The 18,436-nt window shown below is 46.1% G+C and overlaps 1 protein-coding gene across 1 annotated transcript; it reads left to right on the forward strand.

Annotated features, from left to right (window-relative positions):
- The first annotated feature begins 463 nt into the window (after positions 1-463).
- On the forward strand, positions 464-17,747 carry CUNH16orf78 (chromosome unknown C16orf78 homolog). The gene is given in 6 exon segments (XM_027092195.1): positions 464-616; positions 4,380-4,493; positions 5,023-5,158; positions 14,984-15,082; positions 15,085-15,220; positions 17,600-17,747. Coding segments are annotated over 6 exon segments (786 nt in total).
- Positions 17,748-18,436: the final 689 nt, after the last annotated feature.

Below are 18,436 nucleotides of genomic sequence, written 5' to 3' on the forward strand. Positions count from 1 at the left end.
ATTGTGGAAAGCCTACCAGACTAAGAAATTTTAGATTTTTTTTTTATAAGCTACAAGGAGTCATTGAAGGTTTTGGAGAAGAGGAGATATGTGAGCTGAGCTTTGTTTTAATAAGATCTCTGTAGAAATGGAGGTGGAGAGCCCGTAAAGGAGGCTGTGGCAGAGTCCAAGTGATGGACAGTGCCTAAAGAGGGACAGTGGCCATGAGGGGAAACCAGTGTCTTGCTCCACTCTGACCCCCATGCACAGCCTGACAGTGACCTCCCAATCACCCTCTGGATCTCCTACCCTTGAAGGTTAATATCCCGGCTCTGGCCTAACGCTGCCCTTTATGTTCACATTTATGTTCACATCTAGGGGACAAAACCCTACCATCTGAGTCATCCAGGCCAGCAACCAGAGGCAGAGGGTTCAACAAAGCAAGAGTGTGCCACCTTTCCGCCCAAGGCATGACCAAGGCTCCATGAAGACAGAGCAATCAGAGGACTTGAAGGATTCCCTGCCCACAGAGAGGAAGCATGTGTGGAGGACGGCCGAGGAGAGGCAGATGTCAGACCTCGCGCGGGTGTTGGAGTGGCTGGAGCGGAGGCAGGGGAAGAAGAAGCAAGCTCTCCAGGTGTGTACTTACTGTCAAAGAAAACCTGCAAGGAAGGCTTCATTCGAGACTACTACTGCATGATGTGATGGGGTGAGGGGAGGGTTTGCAGCACTGGGGTGAGCCAGTAGAAAAGCACCGGAGGACATGGGGAGAGATTGTCACTGTGATCAGGCCACCCTTGTGGGCTAATTATCCCTATGTAGTTAGGCTCCTACCCTCCCACAGAGACTGGGAGGTGGGAATGCTATCCTTCCTGATGATTGCATTTCAAAGGGATGGCTCCCAAGCTCTGGAGAAAAACATTCCTGGATTATAAAGCTGGGCAAGAGGCTGGGAGAAGATTTACATCTCAAAGGGGCAGAGAAAGAATTTACAGGTGTAAATTGTCTAAAGGAATTGTTCTAGGAAAAGGGAGGTCAAGGTCCTAGAGTCAGGAAGAAACCTACCTAGTTTAGTCGAGGTGAAGAGACCTTAAAGCCATCTTGGTCAGTGTTGGAGAAGGGCTGAGAGGCAATAGCGTCTAGTGTCTTGATGATCTCAGAATGGGTCCTCCCACTGTCCCCAGGCACTTCCATATCCACATGATGGTCCCAGGGTCAGAGGGCATTCTCCACCTCCACTATCTCCACTGGGACTCCTGCTAACATACCTCTTCCTTTCTATCCTGCATTAGAACTAGTTGTAACCTCCTGTCTTAGTCCATTTGGGCTGCTACAACCAAATACCATAGACCAGGTGGTTTAGAAACAACAGACATTTCTTTCTTACAGATCAAGGTGCCAGCAGATTTGGTGTCTGATGAAGACCTGCTTCATGGTTCATAGACGGCTGCCTCCTTGCTATATCCTGATAAAGAGGAAGAGTCAGGAGAGCTCTCTGGGGCCCTTTTTTAAGGCCCTAGTCCCATTTATGAGGGCTCCACCCTCATGACATAACAACCTCCTGAAGTCCCCACCTCCTGACACCATCACGTAAGGAGTTAGGATTTCAGCACAGGAATTTAGGGGGACACAAACATTCAGTCTGTGGCACCACCCTTTCCTCTTTCTCCAGGAACTATGACAACCAATTTTGCCCCAGTTTCCCCCAGAGTTCCCCTCTGGGCCCATCGTCTACACAAAATGAAGCCATGTCCTTGGAAAGTGGTCTCCTCTGCAGGGGATGCCACCTAATATTCACTGCCCTGACTCCCAGAGAAAAATGGGTGAAAACGGCATTACTAAGAACAATGATAACTTTTATTAAGTGTTTCCTGTGTGCCAGGCCCTGTGCTTACTGCAGTGAGTTGTCTGGTCAACTGCTCCCAGCAAGGCTACAAGGTAGGCACCATTCTTACCACCAGCTGAAGGATAAGAAGCTGAGATGAAGAGGAATCATTTGCTTGAGCTCACAGAGCTAGTGAGGGGCCGAGCCAGGGCTCAACCTCAGATTTCTCCAGTTTCCAAGCTCGTGGGCTGTCAGGCCCATGCACCATCACCACCTCCCCTTCTCCTGCTTCACCCGGTTCAGTGGCCCCTGCCTTTCAGAGGAGCTCCTGTTCTGGTTATGTGCTTACTTGTCAATTATAGTCAGAGAGATCTGGAGTGCCAGTTCCATCAGATACGCGTAAACACACCTGACAAACGTATTTTACTCTAAGGCGTTAGTGATTTACCTACCCTCCCCCTTCCCCCCATTTTTGGGCCTCTCAGAACTCATTCGCAGAAATCAGTTCTATGATGAATATGTTTGATCCCATCTCTTCATACTAAGATTATATTCCTTTTTTGTAAATTTTTATTGGAGTATAATTGATTTACAATGTTGTATTATTTCCAGGAGTACAGCAAAGTGAATCAGTTATACATATACATATATCCACTCTTTTTTTTACATTCTTTTCCCATATTGGCCATTACAGAGTATTAACTAGAGTTCCCTGTGCTATATAGCAGGTTCCTATTAGTAATCTATTTTATATACAGTAGCATGTATATGTCAATCCCAATCTTCCAATTTATCCCTCCCCCACCCTTCCCCCCCGATAACCATAAGCTTGTTTTCTACATCTGTGACCCTACTTCGTTTTTGTAAAGTAAGTTCATTTGTACCATTTTTTTAGATTCCACATATAGGCGATATCATATGATATTTCTCATAAGATTATACTCTAATAATGTTTTCACAGCTTTACCTTATATGTGGCTTTTATTGTAAATAAGTTTGGACCCAGGGAGGGAACAATTTAATCTGAAGATACAGTTAAACCTTCAAGCATCATTACCCTCGCCAGAAACATTTGTATTTTGAAAGACGCTCCTGAGAGAGAGGGTGATGCTCCCGTGGCAGGTCTCGTATGGCAGGTGGCGGGGGACCCTTTAGTGAAGACGGTTGGAGGGGTGCTGTCCGCAGCCTCCTCTCCCTTCTCCTGGCAATCCAGGCTTTTCTCCACTTCAGCACGATTATGGAGCTACCCAGAGGGCTGTGCGCCTTGTTATCCATTTGCCATCCATGAAGACCCCTGAAGTCTCAAAGTCTCAGCCACAGGGGCCACTGAATCGTGGCTATTGCAGTTTCCTCGGGTCTGTGGTATCACCACATCCATTCCACTCAGTTTCCTCCAAAAATGGGGGCTGGTAGCTACTCAGGTGACTCTTGAGGAGAGGCTGAGGGTTGAGAGGAGAAGGTGGGAGGTGGGTCACCCGCGGGGGAGCCGGCCTTAGTCTCTCTCTAATCACCCTGCAGCATCAGCCCTGGCAAAGCTCCAAACAAAACCCCGAAGTTGCTTAGCACCCCGTCCTTTGATGGCCTCAAGCAGGACCTTGGACAGCTTCCCTCCACACATCCAGATGGCTTATCCAAACCCTCCTTCCGCCCATACAGTGTGGCTAACATTCATGGAGGGCTTAACACTTCTGTGCAGTGATTCATGTATTTCCCACTATGACCCTATGCAGTAGGTTCTGCTATCCGTCCCCGTCCTCAGAGAGAGCCGTCCCTTGCCCAAGGTTGCTCAGACACTCAGCCCTAGAGCAGGATTGCAAGCCGGGCCGTCAGCCCTGGAGACCAGTCCCAGCCGTCACCCCATGACCCCGACACCCTACGGCACACCCGAAGAGGAGACCTAGATGATTCAGCTTCCCCACGATGCTCCAGCACCCCATGCGCACCCCTTAGACATGGGCCTGGATGTGCGTCTGTGGGCTCCTCCCCCGATGGACCCTGCCGCTCCCTAATGAGCCTTACTCTTTCCCTGGGTGCTCCTGGTGGCTGCTTTCGGGCCGAGCACACGTGCTCTGAATGGACGTGCATGTGCCTGACCTTCCTTTCCCAGCAGGCAGACAGGAACACCCAGGGAAATAGAAAGGCAGGAGGCCTTGTGATCACAGCTCTGGGAGGACAAGACGGGGTGGGAGTGGGGCAAGGAGAGGAGGGGTTCTGGGCAGAGGGAGCAGCCCTGGCTGGGCTTAAAGACTGGAGGTCACGGTAGGGAAGTGGCAGGGAGAGAGGCCATCTGAGGGCCAGAAGGAATACCTACCAGGCTGGGGCATGGGGCCCTCACGTGGAGGGCGATAGTGATGGATTTTGAGGTGGACAGGGACAGCCAGACCTGGGGTTGGAAGGCCATCCTGGGGGCGGTGTGATATGGACACCGGGTGCGTCAGGAGGCAGAGGGGCTGCGAGGGGGAAAGGGAGTGTCAGAGTGGGTGCGAAAGCTGGGTGGCACCTTCCACTCTGCAGGGTGCAGGGCTGGTCTGTGCCCAGTGGGCCAGCCACTGGGTTTTTCTCCCTGTTCTTTCAGAAGAACAAACCCAAGGTGGTGACACTCTCTGCAGCACCTGTGAAGGAAGAAAAGAAAGGCAAAAATGTCCAGAAACAGCAGGGAGGGAACCACCAGGTGGCATTCTCTAAGCAGGTGACACAGCCCCACCACTGTCTCCACGTGAAGGAGGGGCACCCACTCTGCTCCTGCGTGGGATCGGCTACTTTTTTTAAAATTTAAAGCTCTAAAATTCACTCCTGCCCCACACTAGCGCCCAAATGGATGACCTGCCCCCTCCACCCATCCAGCCCCCACCCAACACTCTGCATACCCCGGTGGGAAGACTTGCACCCCTGTGGTAGAGTTCATTCTTCCCGGGTGCCACCTCCCTCCCCTAAATCACTCAGGAGTGCCACTGGAAAGAGGAGACCTCCAGCGAAGGCTGTGGTTTCCAAGGTCCCTCGTGGCCTCCCTCTGAGCTATAGGGACAGAAGGGAGGCGCTGGTGAGCAGACACCAGTGTGCATCCCTGTCCCAGTGTCCCAGCACCCAGAGCAGGACTCTCCTTAGGCCCCCTCGCCTGCCTTTCAGCAAGCCCTTGAACTTGTTCATTTCAGGAATGAAGGAGGCGGAGCCAGATCCCTGTTCTCTAGCCTGTAATGTCTCTCCAGCTCCCCTCCCAGGCCTCAGGGCAAAGCTCCAGAAAGGACGGGGAAGCCTCCGCCCTATACCGAAGGCTCTAGGGAGTGGAAGCAAAGGGAAAACGCCTCAGCAGCATGACCCCGGGCAACCACCCCAAGGATGCAGCTAGGAAATCTGGTAAGGGAAGCACCTTGGTCCGGATGCCAGAACTGTCCTCATAACTGTCCTCCTATCAGAGGGACCAAAAGCTCACAGCATCCTTAGGGCAGCACCATCCATGTCAACCCAACCTCTGCGTATGCAGGAGCCCCACGTGACTGGAGAATCACAGCGCAAGGGGGTGTGACCTGGACAGGAGGCGAGCAGATGTCAAGGCTCAGCTGGCACCAGGGTGTTCTCTTCTCAGGAAGCCAGTATAATGTCCCCCAGGTTCCTGAAGCCATTTTGGTGACATCAACCTCATGTCCAAATGATCTAATTAGTTTAGATACTGTGACAATGTCAAGGTGCTACAGAAGGTACCATACCTGCTGGCTTGAAATCTGCCAGGTGATGCTTGCACCCAAGAAGAGGTGGGCTTGGGTTATGCCAGATACCGATTGCCAAGACTGCCTGAGTTCAAATCCCAGCCCCACCAATAGATAACAATTGTATATGAGATGTTACACAATCCCAAGCCACTCCAACTCTGGGGTCTAGTTTTCACATCCATAAAATGAAACATAACATGACCTGCCTCACAGTATAGTTGTGGGTTGAGGCACGGAACATACTTAGCCTGATACAGAGTAGGTGCTCAATAAATGTTAGCAAATGGTTATTTCTAAGTAAACATTTTGCTAACGTTCTCTGGTGGGCTGTGTTGGAAAAACAGATGCATTTATTGTGCCTGCCCCCTTGGGATGGAGGCATATGGTAAAAAAGAAATCTGGAAGGGATTCCAATTAGCCCAAAGAAAGAGGGGCAACAGCCTTCAAGCAAGGGCTCGTTCTCCTGTACAAACTTCCCCCATTGTGCCCAAGAAAAGCTCTTTTTTTCTTTTTCATTGAAAAAGTCATTGTAACCAAACTGTAGTTACTTGCCAGTCAGAATTAAATATGATTGGCTCTAAATTCAAGGCAGGATCCTGGACTGAATCCTAAAATAACTCTTCAGTGGAAAAACTGGTGAGACCCAGAAAAGCTCTGTAATGTGCCCATGTTAATTGCTTGTTCCCTGCTTATGTAAGATGTTAACATTAGGGGAAACTTAGTGAAGGGTGTATAGGAACTCTCTGTACCATCTTTGCAACTCTTCTGTAAATCTTAAAGTACTCCAAAGTAAAAAGTTTATTTAAAAAGTAGAAAGAGATTGACTTATGTCCTATGGGAAGCCCCACACCTTCCCCAAGTTTCCCGTCACTCTGTGTCCTGGTCCTGCTGGGACCCTGAGTATCTGTAGGTCTCTCTTCCAGCGGCTGTTCCCTGCTCCCTGCTCTCTGCCAACCCAAACACAGAACACATTTCCTTCACTTCTCCCCAAACCTTTCACATGAAGCCTTCATGTATAAGCAGACTTTACTGAAGGTTCCGGGCAGCAAAGGGAAATAATTACATCACAGACTTCACAGCAAACGTATTAGAAGTTGATTACAATCCCCTCTTGTTCTTCAAAGTCCTTGTCCCTGCCATCAGGAGATTTCTCTGGCTACATTTCCTGCAGGGGTGGCCTCCAGATGTTTTCCTCAACCCCAAGCACCCAAGTCACAAGATTTAAGGAGGTGCCCTCTCTCAGGTGCCAACCCTGCACTTTCATGAGCCTGAGAGCAAGCACCTCCTTAAATTTTGTCCCCTGGGTACCTCGTTTGTCTCACTCTAGTCCTGGTTCTGCCCAGCTCTCCCTCTTCCCTCTTTCCTCTCCCCTCCATTCCATCCTCTGCCTTCCTTGCCCCGCACATTCCCATTGGCTACTTACATCAAGAGATCACCTTGTTTCCTTTGTTTCACTGTCTCATTCCACACTCAATGTAATCTATCAAGATATTTTCCTAAACAAAGGCAGTTCCTTCCCTAAGAGAAACTCTCATGCAAGTCGATTCATTTTTTTCATTTCACTGAACAAGGATGCCAGCATGGCAGGCTGACTCGCCAGCTATTTGGTCTTCTGCAGTTCCCCCTGCCTCTGCCCAGCCCTGTCTCACACAAAACCACCCTGCTGGAGAGCAGTCTTCCCTCTCCTAATGTAATACAACAAATGGCCACTGGGGGTCAGCAGGTGCTCACGCCCCTCAAGTGCAGCAGCTGTTCAGAGACATCCAGGAACCACCTGCGCATCCAGGTGTGGCACCCAGGACTGAGTCAGGGTTGAGCCTGGGCACAGCAAGGGGAACTTACTGTGAAGGCTGTCAGGAAGCCTGAAATGAGTGAGCAGGATCTGGTTTGGGAGTGCAGCCTCTAGGAAGGGCGTAGAGGCAGTTAAGGGCTAAAGCAGGAGTCTAAGAGGGGATAAGTGTAGATCAAGGAAAAGTATTCTAGACCAGAACATCTGTTTCTAACCTCCCTCAGCCCCACTCCGCACGCAGATCATTACCGTCATTTTCAAGAACCAGATCCCCTGTGTGTCCCAAGTTCCCTGTCGGAAGAGTAAGCTCTTTCCACTCTCCACGTCATGGTTCTGTGTGACCTGGTGGGCAGGACCATCGAACATTCCCCACCACCTTCGGGACTGGAATGTGACAGCTCAGCCTGTGCAATCACAACCACTTCTGCTCTTCTGTGCTTCCAGTGTTGTGATGGCCACAAAATCAGGATCTGCAAAACACTGTGAGTGCTCTGAACGAATGATATTAACTGTCCCTGGCTCCGGAGCACCGAAGCTAATAGGAACAACAGTGACAACACTCGTGTGGAATACTTTTGCTTTTCAGAGCAGACTGTTTCGCCTTTGTCACCTCACCTAATTTTCACAAAAACTCCCACTCACTCCCTTTAAACTGCTGAAATGCCCCTGGCCCTCCACTGATTACCATGTGGCACATTCAGGATGCCACAGCCTCTGCCACTCCCTTCTCCTCCATTGCCTCTCCCCCCTTGAGCTCCCTGAGCACGCTTTCTTCTACTTTCTTTCCTCTTTCACCACCCTGTCCTGGTCCCCTCTGAGGGCTCACCATACATGTTGACTCCTTGCCCCCCTCCCAATACAGCCTCTAGGTCAGCCCAACCCAGACGCAAGGCAGCAAGAGATCCAAATGGGGGCTCCCCTGGTGGCGCAGTGGTTGAGAGTCCGCCTGCCGATGCAGGGGTCCCGGGTTCGTGCCCCTGTCCGGGAAGATCCCACATGCTGTGGAGCGGCTGGGCCCGTGAGCCATGGCTGCTGAGCCTGCGCGTCCGGAGCCTGTGCTCCGCAACGAGAGAAGCCACAACAGTGAGAGGCCCGCGTACCGCAGGAAAAAAAAAAAAAAAAGAGAGATCCATATGGCTAAGCTGAAGCTGCAGTCTTGGGTCACCTCACTTCTGTGAATAAAGGATGCAAAATATTCCCATTTGGTGGGCTTCTTTCCCCTGCTTCATCTGATTCCATTAAGGCTTCTCTGACCCGCACATAATCTCCACTTAAATTTATTAACCTCGTATATTTCTAACTTGCTGCTAACCAACCTTCCCTTCTTTCCCCCTTCCCAGACCTAAATTTCCCCTCTGAATTCCCCACTGATCAGTACTGCCATTCTCATCCCATTATACAGGTTTCCTGGCTGATTCTATCCAAAGGAGTGGCTTTAACCACTGTCTAGTGAATTCCAAATTCAAATCTCCAGACAGCCTTTTCTCCTGAGTTCCATCTACATGCCTGCTCCCAGTGTTAGCTTGGATGTCCCTCAGGCTCCGCAAACCCCCATGCCTCCCCTTCACAGGGGCCATCGCACGGGCTAGCACTGGCCCAGCACAGTGACCCAAGTCAGAAGTTGTCTCCCTCCACGACCCTTTATGACCCGTTACTGGGTCCTGGAGATTGTACCTCCTCCATACCTTTCATGCCTTTCACTTCCTCTCCACTTTAACTACTATTATTTAAGTTGAACCCCGACCCTAAGAACCTCCAATAGCTTTCCTCCTCTATGGCTACCAAACTGGCCTTTCTAATTTATTTGGGTCTTTATATTTAAAGGGAGTTTCTTAGAGGCAGCAGACGATTGGGCCTTGCATTACTTTCAATCCAGTCTGACAATTTCAATCTTCCCATTGGGGTATTTAGACCATTTACACTGAATGTAATCATTGATATGGTTGAGTTTAAACCTACCATGTTGGTATTTGTTTCTAATTTATTCCATCTATTCTTTGCCCTCCCCGTCCTGTTTTTCTGCCTTCTTTTGGGCTGAGTAGTTTTTGTGATTCCATTTTATCTTCTTTGTTGGCTTGTGAACTATAACTCTTTGTTGTGCTATCTTAGTAGTTGCTTTAGGGCTGACAGGATTCATCTTTGACATATCACAGCCTCCCTTCACCTCATAGGCTGTATCACTCACGTAGAACATAAGGAACTTACAAGAGTATACTTCCATTTCTCCTCTCCCAACCCTCAGGCTATTGTTGCCATTCATTGTATTTCTCCATAAGTTATTATAAACCCCACAATACACTGTTATTACTCTTGCTTTAAGCAAATATCTTTTAGAAAGACTTCAGTGTTTATCCATAGTTAACATCTCTAGTGCTCTTCATTGCTTTACACAGGTCCAGCCTTCTGCCTGGAGTCATTTCCTTCTGCCTAAAGGTCTTCCTTCAATAATTCTTATGGTGTGGGCTTGTTGATGACAAATTCCTTCAGCTTTTATATATCTGAAAAGGTCTTTATTTCACTTTTGTTTCTGAAAGGTACTTTTGCTGAGTGTAGAATTCTAGACTGACAAGCTTTTTTCTTCAATGCTTTAAAGTTGTGCTCTGCCTTCTAGCTTGCATTGTCACCAGTGAGAAGTTGGCTGTCATCTTTCTTTATGTGTTCCCTGTAACGTATCTTTTTCCTCTGACTTCTTTGGAAGTTTTCAAGCATCTTGATTATGATGTGTTTTGAGGTCATTTGCTTCATGTTTCTTGTGTTTGTGTCTGGGGTTTGTTGAGATTCTTGGTTTATAGTTTCCATCATATTTGGAAAATTTTGGACCATTATTTCTTCAAATATATTTTCACTCCTCCACTCTCCTCCTCTCCTTCAGGCACCACAATTACACATATTTGAAGTTCTGCAACTCAGTAGGGTTTTTCCCCAGTCTTTTCTCTCTGTGTTTCATTTTGTATAGTGTCTGTCGCTATGTCTTCAAATTCACTGATTTTTCCTTCTACCATACCTACTCTGCTATTAATCCCACCCAATGTATTTTTCATACTAGACATTGTAGTTTTCATGTCTAGAATTTCAATTTGGGTCATTTTCAACCTTCTGTGTCTCGCCTTAGCACGCTCAAGCTTTGTTGAACATACAGAGCTATACAGTTATAATAGCTGTTTTAGTGTTCTTGTCTACCAGTTCTATCTATGTAGTTTCCTCTCCTGCATAACTAGTATTCAGCTGAGAGAAGCTTCTGCAGATCTCTGCAGCTCTCCATGCAGTTTTCTCCTGTTACTCTGCCCTGCGAATTCTAGCTTCCTTGGCCCATTTAAATTGTCTATTCTCTCTCCCCAACTCAGGGAAACTGCTAGATACTATCTAGGTTTTCCCCTCCCTGTGCTGCAACCTGGAAGCATCTCCCAGCTCTCAGCTGGGGCTCCCATGGGACTCACCTCTTCCCTTTCTCAAGGGCCACTGCCCTGAATTACCTGTTGTCCAATGTCTGGAAAAGCCTGTTTCATGTATCAGGCCCCACTTTATAGCTGCTTAAGATGGAAGGATAAATCCAGTCCCTGTTACCCTATCTTGGCTGAAAGCAGAAGTCTCACATTGGCTTTTCCAAAGCACAAACCTGATTGAGTGCAATGACAAGTCATTGAAAATTTTTAGGAAGTAAGCTACCAAGTTAAATTTGAATTTTTAAAAGGTGACTCTGGCTAAGGGCCACTAAAAGATGCTGGGAAAACATTGAGAACACATTTCCAAAGTAAACCTTGACAAAGTCTGAGCATCTAGACTAAGAAAATGGAACTCATTTGGCTTTCTCTCCTTGCCCACTATGCTCAGAGCATTCTGTCCATGCCAGGCAAGGGTGCATTCCTAATGCAGAGAGTTGGAGGGCAGTTACCAACTCTGTCTCTATGAATACAGAGTAGTCCCTGGAGTCCCAAACATAGCTCACCAGAAATCTTAACTTATCTGTTCAGCCATGGACTCAGGAACATGGGACATTTTGTCCAAGAAGGTAGCCAGGACAGGCTCCCAGAAAAAGGCACTGACAACCTGGGTTCACATTTTCCTGGATCCGCCACTGTCTATGGCATCTTGGGCACATGACTTAATCTCTCCAATCCTCCACTTTCCCATTTGTTCAATGGATGTGACATGGTTGTGAGACTGTAGTTGCCCCCCTCCCTAGAAAGGCTTTAGAACACTGCCTGGCACATAAGTTATGCAATAAGTGTTAGCTAATATGTAAAATTATCATTACCCTTTCTATTACTACTCTTCTTTCCTACGTGAGACCTACCTTGACCCAGAAGAGGATCAGATGTCTCAGGAAAGGCTATGGCCCTTTCTCCAAGGGATTTCAATTTGTGTCAATGAAGATGTGTAGCTCAGGATTCTCCTGGAACATAGGACCAATTTCCACCATGCACAGACTGCTAACACCACCTGACCCTGTCATTCTATTAGGGGCCAGCTGTCAGTTTAGAGAGCCATGCTGGACATAAAGATTCCAGTTCAGCCACTGACTCATTATGAGACCTGGGGCAAGTCAAAGCTTCTCTCCAGGCCACTGTCCCTCCATTTATGTCATTGTAGAAGGTCTAGACTCCCCCAGACAGATCCTGGTAAAATTCCTGAATTTTATTTATGAAATCTTGCAAGCTTACAGGAAGAACAACTTACTTACAAAGGAAAAAGAGTCCAATTAGCATCAATGTAGAAGTGAAATGAACACCTATAGACTACTGAGAGCAAAGAATTATAATCTCATAATCCTATCCTCAGCCTGTATATAAGTTACCGTTGGGGTGAATGAATGATATTTGCAAATTCAGAAATATTTAGGGACTTTCTCAGCCATTTATCCATTCATCTATAGAAAATGCCCTAGAAGAGGGCAGAGGCACCAAATTAGGAAATAATTGGTTTAAAAATCAAAATCTAGATACACACTTAAAATCACGCGATATAGAAAGAATGAAAAAAAGAGGCAAAGAGATAACAAGAAATGCAAACATATGAGGTGGATTTAAGGCTAAAAGAAACAACAGGGTAAAAGAGGGATATTTTAAAATGTTAAAGAGAACAAATAATAACAATAAACCTACACACAACAAAAATAAATAGTAGTTAAATAGATAAACATTTAGAAATGCAAAGAGAATCTGACAAAAATAAAGTTATAGTAGGAGACTGCAAAATACCTCTTTCAGAACCCAATAGACAGCTCAAAGAGGCAATTACAGTAAGTGCCTAGAAGAATCTAACAATATAATTAACAAACCATAACTTTATAGTTGAACAGAGAACACACATTTTTCCGTGGCCAAAGAATATTTCTAAAAATCATCTGCATATTCATCAAAAGAAAACATTAACATTCACAATAGTAAAGATTTTAGGGCCACCTACAGTATCCTAAAGCAATAATTAGAATTAAAATTAAAAGATAATCTCAACAGAAATTAAGAAACACTCCTAAAATACCATTATTTCAAAGAAAAAACTATTGAAAATAAGTCTATTTCATACCAAAATCCATGGGATGAAGGCGAAATCTATGCCCAGAAGAAAATTTACAGCAAAAACTAAAAGTAGTCGTCTTGTCTGTATAAAACAAACAAAAAAATTAACACTTTTATTAATTTAATGATATAGAAGAAATATGAAAAAGAGAGAATTAATACATTAAATACCAGCTAAGATTAATGAAATACAAGATTAAAAGTAGTTAAAAGGATAAATCCAAAGCTAGCTTTTTAAAAAACCAAGTGACAAACAGTATGAAGTTATCATGAGCCTTGTCAAAAGAAGAGTCAAAAATATACAAGATTTTATATGAGAAGGGATGCATAAGCAAAGATAAGAAATACATTAAATGAATTATAATAGAATACTATATGCACATCTACACAGTACATTTGAAAATCCAGCATAAATGAATAATTTCCTATCAGACTATAAGTTATCAAAATGGACATAGTAAAGAGTAGAAAAGTTGAATAGAGCAATTTCTGAGGTAAAAATTGAAAGATGGTAGACATTTTCCCACTACAAATGGCACCAGGACAAATGATTTCACACCAAGTTCTACCTAACATTTAAAAAGCAAATAATCCCAATGTCACTTCAACTATTGCAGGTCATATAAAATACAGACATTTGTGCATTAATTTGACAAGCCATCATAACCTTAAACTTAAAAGATTAGGCAAAAAAGCAGGCCAATCTCACAATAATAGATGATTTTTAAATGATTTTAAAAATTTTAGCAAACAGACTTAATGTATGAAAATATAGCAAATATATCCACGTATGAAATGAATAATAAACCGTGACCAGGTGGGATTTATTATAGCAGGTTATGAATGGTTCGGTTAATCAATATCAAGCTATCTAATAACAGAATTTATTACATCAAGAAATTAAAGGAAAACCATATGATCAGTAGATGATAGAAAAGCAATAAATAGAATCAAGCAATTATGACTAATAAAAACTCTATGTAAACCAAGAGCAAAGCTGCTAAATATTATAAAACATGTTCCAAAAATAGTGGCAAATATTCTAGATGATGAAATGCTGGATCACTTTAATTAAAATCAGGAACAAAATGAGGCATGACTGCTATCATCATTATTGACATTGTTTTGGAGGGTCTGTCAAATGCAACATGTCAAGAAGAGTACATAATTTTTATAAATATTAGGAGGGATATATTTTCATTTTTCTCCTGATACGATTGCCTTTCTACAAAACTCAAGAAATTCTAGTCAAAAAATAATAAAATCTGGGCTTCCCTGGTGGTGCAGTGGTTGAGAATCCACCTGCCGATGCAGGGGACACGGGTTTGTGCCCCGGTCCGGGAAGATCCCACATGCCGCAGAGCAGCTAGGCCCGTGAGCCATGGCCGCTGACCCTGTGCGTCCGGAGCCTGTGCTCCGCAACAGGAGAGGCCACAACAGTGAGAGGCCCGCGTACCGCAAAAAAAAAATAATAATAATAATAAAATCTGGTATGGTTGTTGGTGTACCAGAAAAAAAAAATTTAAACAGTAGTGTTTTCTCTATACTAGTCACACCAGTTAGAAATAGAAATGAAAAGAAAATATTCCACTCGCACAAGTAAAAATCTGTAAAATACAGAGGAGTATGTTTAACAAGAAAATAATTAAGGTCTCCAAGCTCTAGTCCCAACAGTATTTCCCTCAGTACAAACCTCATATTTGGGTAACATGAGACCCTCACTACTTCATTTCATATGTGTGTCTTTGTGCACGCTGTTCCTCCTGTCCACCCATGCTGTTCCTCCCTTTTTCATCTGATAAACTACCTGTCCTTTAAAAATCCAGCTCAAAGTTGATCTCCTCTGATACCTTCCCCTAACCCCCCTTTAGGCTAACGTTTACTTTAGGTGAATTTTCTCTGGGGAGGGAGAGAAGATTGAGAGAAGGAAATGAATGAAAGGAGAGAAAGGGAATGAGTTGTGAGATGAGGGGAAAGGAGGTAGAAAAAGATGAATGGGGATTAAACAAATGCTAAGAAGGAGAACCTGCCAAAGCCTTGAAAAGATCTCATATCTCTAATGTTTGAAGCCCTTGCAGCCTTCCAGGTCTCATCCCCTTCCTGTCCACCCTACTGCTCACCACTACCAGGATCTAACTCCCTGGTGACATCTGTCCAATTTCAGACTTAGACATCAAGGATGAAATCACCCAAGAGTCCACTCAGCTCTCAACGCCACACCATCAACAAAGCATCATAGAACCCATGTTACAGGATGCTATCTTTGTCCCACGAAGTCAACCCTCTTGCGAGATTGGGTTGGCAAGACGAGCGTAAGCTGTAAGAGCCTCATGGAGAAGGGCAGTGAGCCCAGGATGGAGCTGGTGAGGATGCTGAAGCCGGAGGAGGTGCTGAGCTGCCGGCGAGCAGCCCTGTGCAGGTGGGGCTGGGCACGTTCTGCAAGACCAGGCTTTGCTCACGACTGTCTGTGGTTCATGCACCTGGGCTGAGCCCAGAGCAAGGGAGGGTGGCTGCAGCATGTCCGGGCTCTGTCTTTGAGTCCCAGAGGGCTGCTCCAGGGCTGAAGCTGTTGGGTTTCTGAGCAGCCTCACTCACTAGAGGATCGTCTCCTGAATGGACACGACATTTAGGTGCTGCCATTTTGACGCCACGCCTTTGGACACATACACAACCTTCCTAAAATTTCTCTTTGTTTCACAAAAGAAACCATGAATATTATTCACAAAGGAAAGAATGAGTTGTTTGTGGCCTTGTTTTTAACAGGAAACTCCCCCAAGCTCCTTTACACTAATGGTGTTGAATTGCTGGTGACTATAGCCGCCACTCCCAGGACTACCTGCTGTACGTTTGGGGTTTTAGACTCCAAAGGGACCATGAACAAAGTATGAAACCATTTGGTATTTACTGCTCTTACCAAGGGGTCTCATTTCTTGCTTGTTCTTTGTCATACTTATCAAGACCCACTGGTTTTCAGCAACACCAGACAGCTTGGTTTCTGCCCCCACATCCAAGCATCCCTCCCCAGCCCAATGTTATCCTTTACTGTAAAGATGTAACTGACAACACTCAGAAACTGGCAAAGGAGGAAATAAGGCAAGAGACTAAGGTGGTCAGCCTTGTAGAGTTCACAGCAGTGAACTCGCCTGTAGGTTTCAGACGGCCTCAGATGCCTGGCGTCCGAGGGCCCCATCACACAGTCCTGCTCTGCTGGCTGACTAACTGGCTGAAAGATGGACAGGCAGTCTCCTCCACTAGAGGGGGTTCTGGCTCAGCCACCTCCACAGCTGGATGACTTTGGCTATGGGTTTCAAATAGATAAAGTGGTTTTAATTGACTCTGGCCAAAGACAGCCTACCTGGGCTCCATGGTGGGGACAAAAGAGACTTGGGCAGGGTAGGGGAAGAGCATATTTGGAGAGATGGCAATTAACAAGCCATTAGAAAAACACCCAAGAAAATGATGAAATTGTCCTTTGCCATCTTAGTGAGCGTCCACAGCTAGATTTGTGTGAGATTGTCCCCTGGGGCTGGGCTGGTCAGGGAAGGGTGGGGCTGACCTGAGCTGTGTCGGGGAAAGGTAGTACAGGTATAGGGGCTGGTGAGTGAGGTCTGAGCTGCCTGTAAGAACAGGGAAGCTCTGGACAGATCTTCAAAGAGAAGGGAAGTTCCCTGGTGGCCTACTGGTTAGGATTTCAGGCTTTCACTGCCACGGGCCTGGGTTCAACCCCTGGCTGGGGAACTAAGATCCTGCGGGCCACAGGTATGGCCAAAAAAAAAAAAGAAAGAAGAAAAAAAGGAAAGAGTAGGGAGACCATTCCCAAAGGGTAGAAAAGCCAGGTTCTATCAATATGCAGCTCCTCCCCCACCATCTGTAGCAAATTAACCAACCGGAATGCAGCCTGAATCGGGGGCCTCCCTCCTTATACTAAAGCTGGGAGCAAGGTCAAAGTTGATGGTGGAATAAGGGATATAATGGCAGAGATACTGTCTAAATCACATAGATGGCATCAGTCCTATTCTTCAGTACAAGTCAGAACGGTGGGGCTTTAGCTAATATTTTAAATCAGTGTTTTAATTTTTTAATTGAAAATTGTAATTGTTTGAATACTATTAAAAATACTCACCTCTATTCCTACAGTTTTCTCAGCCTTTATTACCACTGTCCTGAATTTCCCCCAGTCCTTGGCCTCACTCAGATTATACACACATGGCAGTGATGAGAGAAAACACCTAACAATTTGCATCCTGGTGTTTTCTCCCCATTTGGCAATAACGTCACAGCCATATTGCATTTTCTTCTTCCTAACGACATTTTAACACTAGCAGAAGAGTCCTTGAAATGGATATTCCATTTTTTGCTTGACCGTTCCTCTGTTGATGGAATTTCCTATTTTCCTATTGTTGATAACCCCAAAATAAACACTTTTGTTTATGTAGCTTTTCCTTCCATTGAATTCTCTTCTCGGGATAAGTTGAGGACCTGAGTGGAATTACTGAGTCAAAAATAATAAACCTGGTTTTTTGAGGGGTGGGGCAGGAGGTGCTTGGCATATATGTTGCTAAATTGATTTCCAAAAGAGTTATACCGATAAAAACACCCACCAAGTCTGTGGGGTGTCCCAGTCTTTAATGAGACCTCTGTCAGCTCCAGAAATGTCTGGAGGGCCAGTCCCTTACAGAGGTCCCACACTGTCGCTCTTTAACTCTAAGTTCTTTTCAATGAAGTTTGCGCCTGCAGTGACTCCACCCTCAGCTGACCTCTTTGGCCTTGTCTCGCACAGATACGTGAGGTTGTCCAAGAACAACATTCGAACTTTGCTCGAGCTGTGCAAGGATGCAGGAATGAACGTGGACATCCACACCCACGTGGTGGAAGAAGAGAGAGATGCTGAAAAGGTGTTCAACCAAAACATCAGTGTAGCCCTCTAAACAGCTCCTCTCCCCGGCCACCTCAAGCCCCCTCCGCTGTTGGACCCTCGGCCATCAGACGCCACCCTCGGGCACATCACACCTGGCTCTTCAGACCTGGGGCGTCCCCTTTCGACAGTAGCGATCAGGAAACAAGGTTAGACTGCTTGGATCATTGCACTGACGTAGTGTTTTGTCCTCGTCATCCAAGTCAGAACCAACGCAGGAGAAACTATAGGTTTCCTCCCCACCCCACAAAGAACACTCCTTGGAAAAGCCTTCTTAGAAAGGAAGTCTTAGAAGAAGTGAGACATGGGAGCCCAGAGCCTCCAGAGGGATTTCAGGAGGGACAAAGTATTGAGGGGCTGCTGGGGACACATACACCCCAGGTCTTGCCCAGCCATCCCCACTACCTCCTGTGGCGGACACGGCTCTGCAGGGAGCTGGCCCTCGTGCGTGTAGGGTGGGAAGCTGATTGGGAGAGCAGGAGGGAGAGGATTCTGTCAACCCAGGTAAACAAGGATTACTCAGAGAAGTCACAGAGAGCAAGGAACTGGCTCAGAGTCAGACAGGCGAGAAGCGGCAGGGCTGGGATGGGAAGAGTGTCCTCACCGTAGTCTCCCGTTCTTGCCTGACGGAGCTCCCGGCAAATCCTGCCCGACGGTTTGGAGATGCTGCCTTCCTCTCATGCAGCAACGGCCAATGGAGGT

The sequence above is a fragment of the Aethalodelphis obliquidens genome, unplaced genomic scaffold (assembly GCF_003676395.1).
Source record: "Aethalodelphis obliquidens isolate GAN/ISIS:26980383/991018 unplaced genomic scaffold, ASM367639v1 scaffold75, whole genome shotgun sequence".
NCBI classification, from domain to species: Eukaryota; Metazoa; Chordata; class Mammalia; order Artiodactyla; family Delphinidae; genus Aethalodelphis; species Aethalodelphis obliquidens.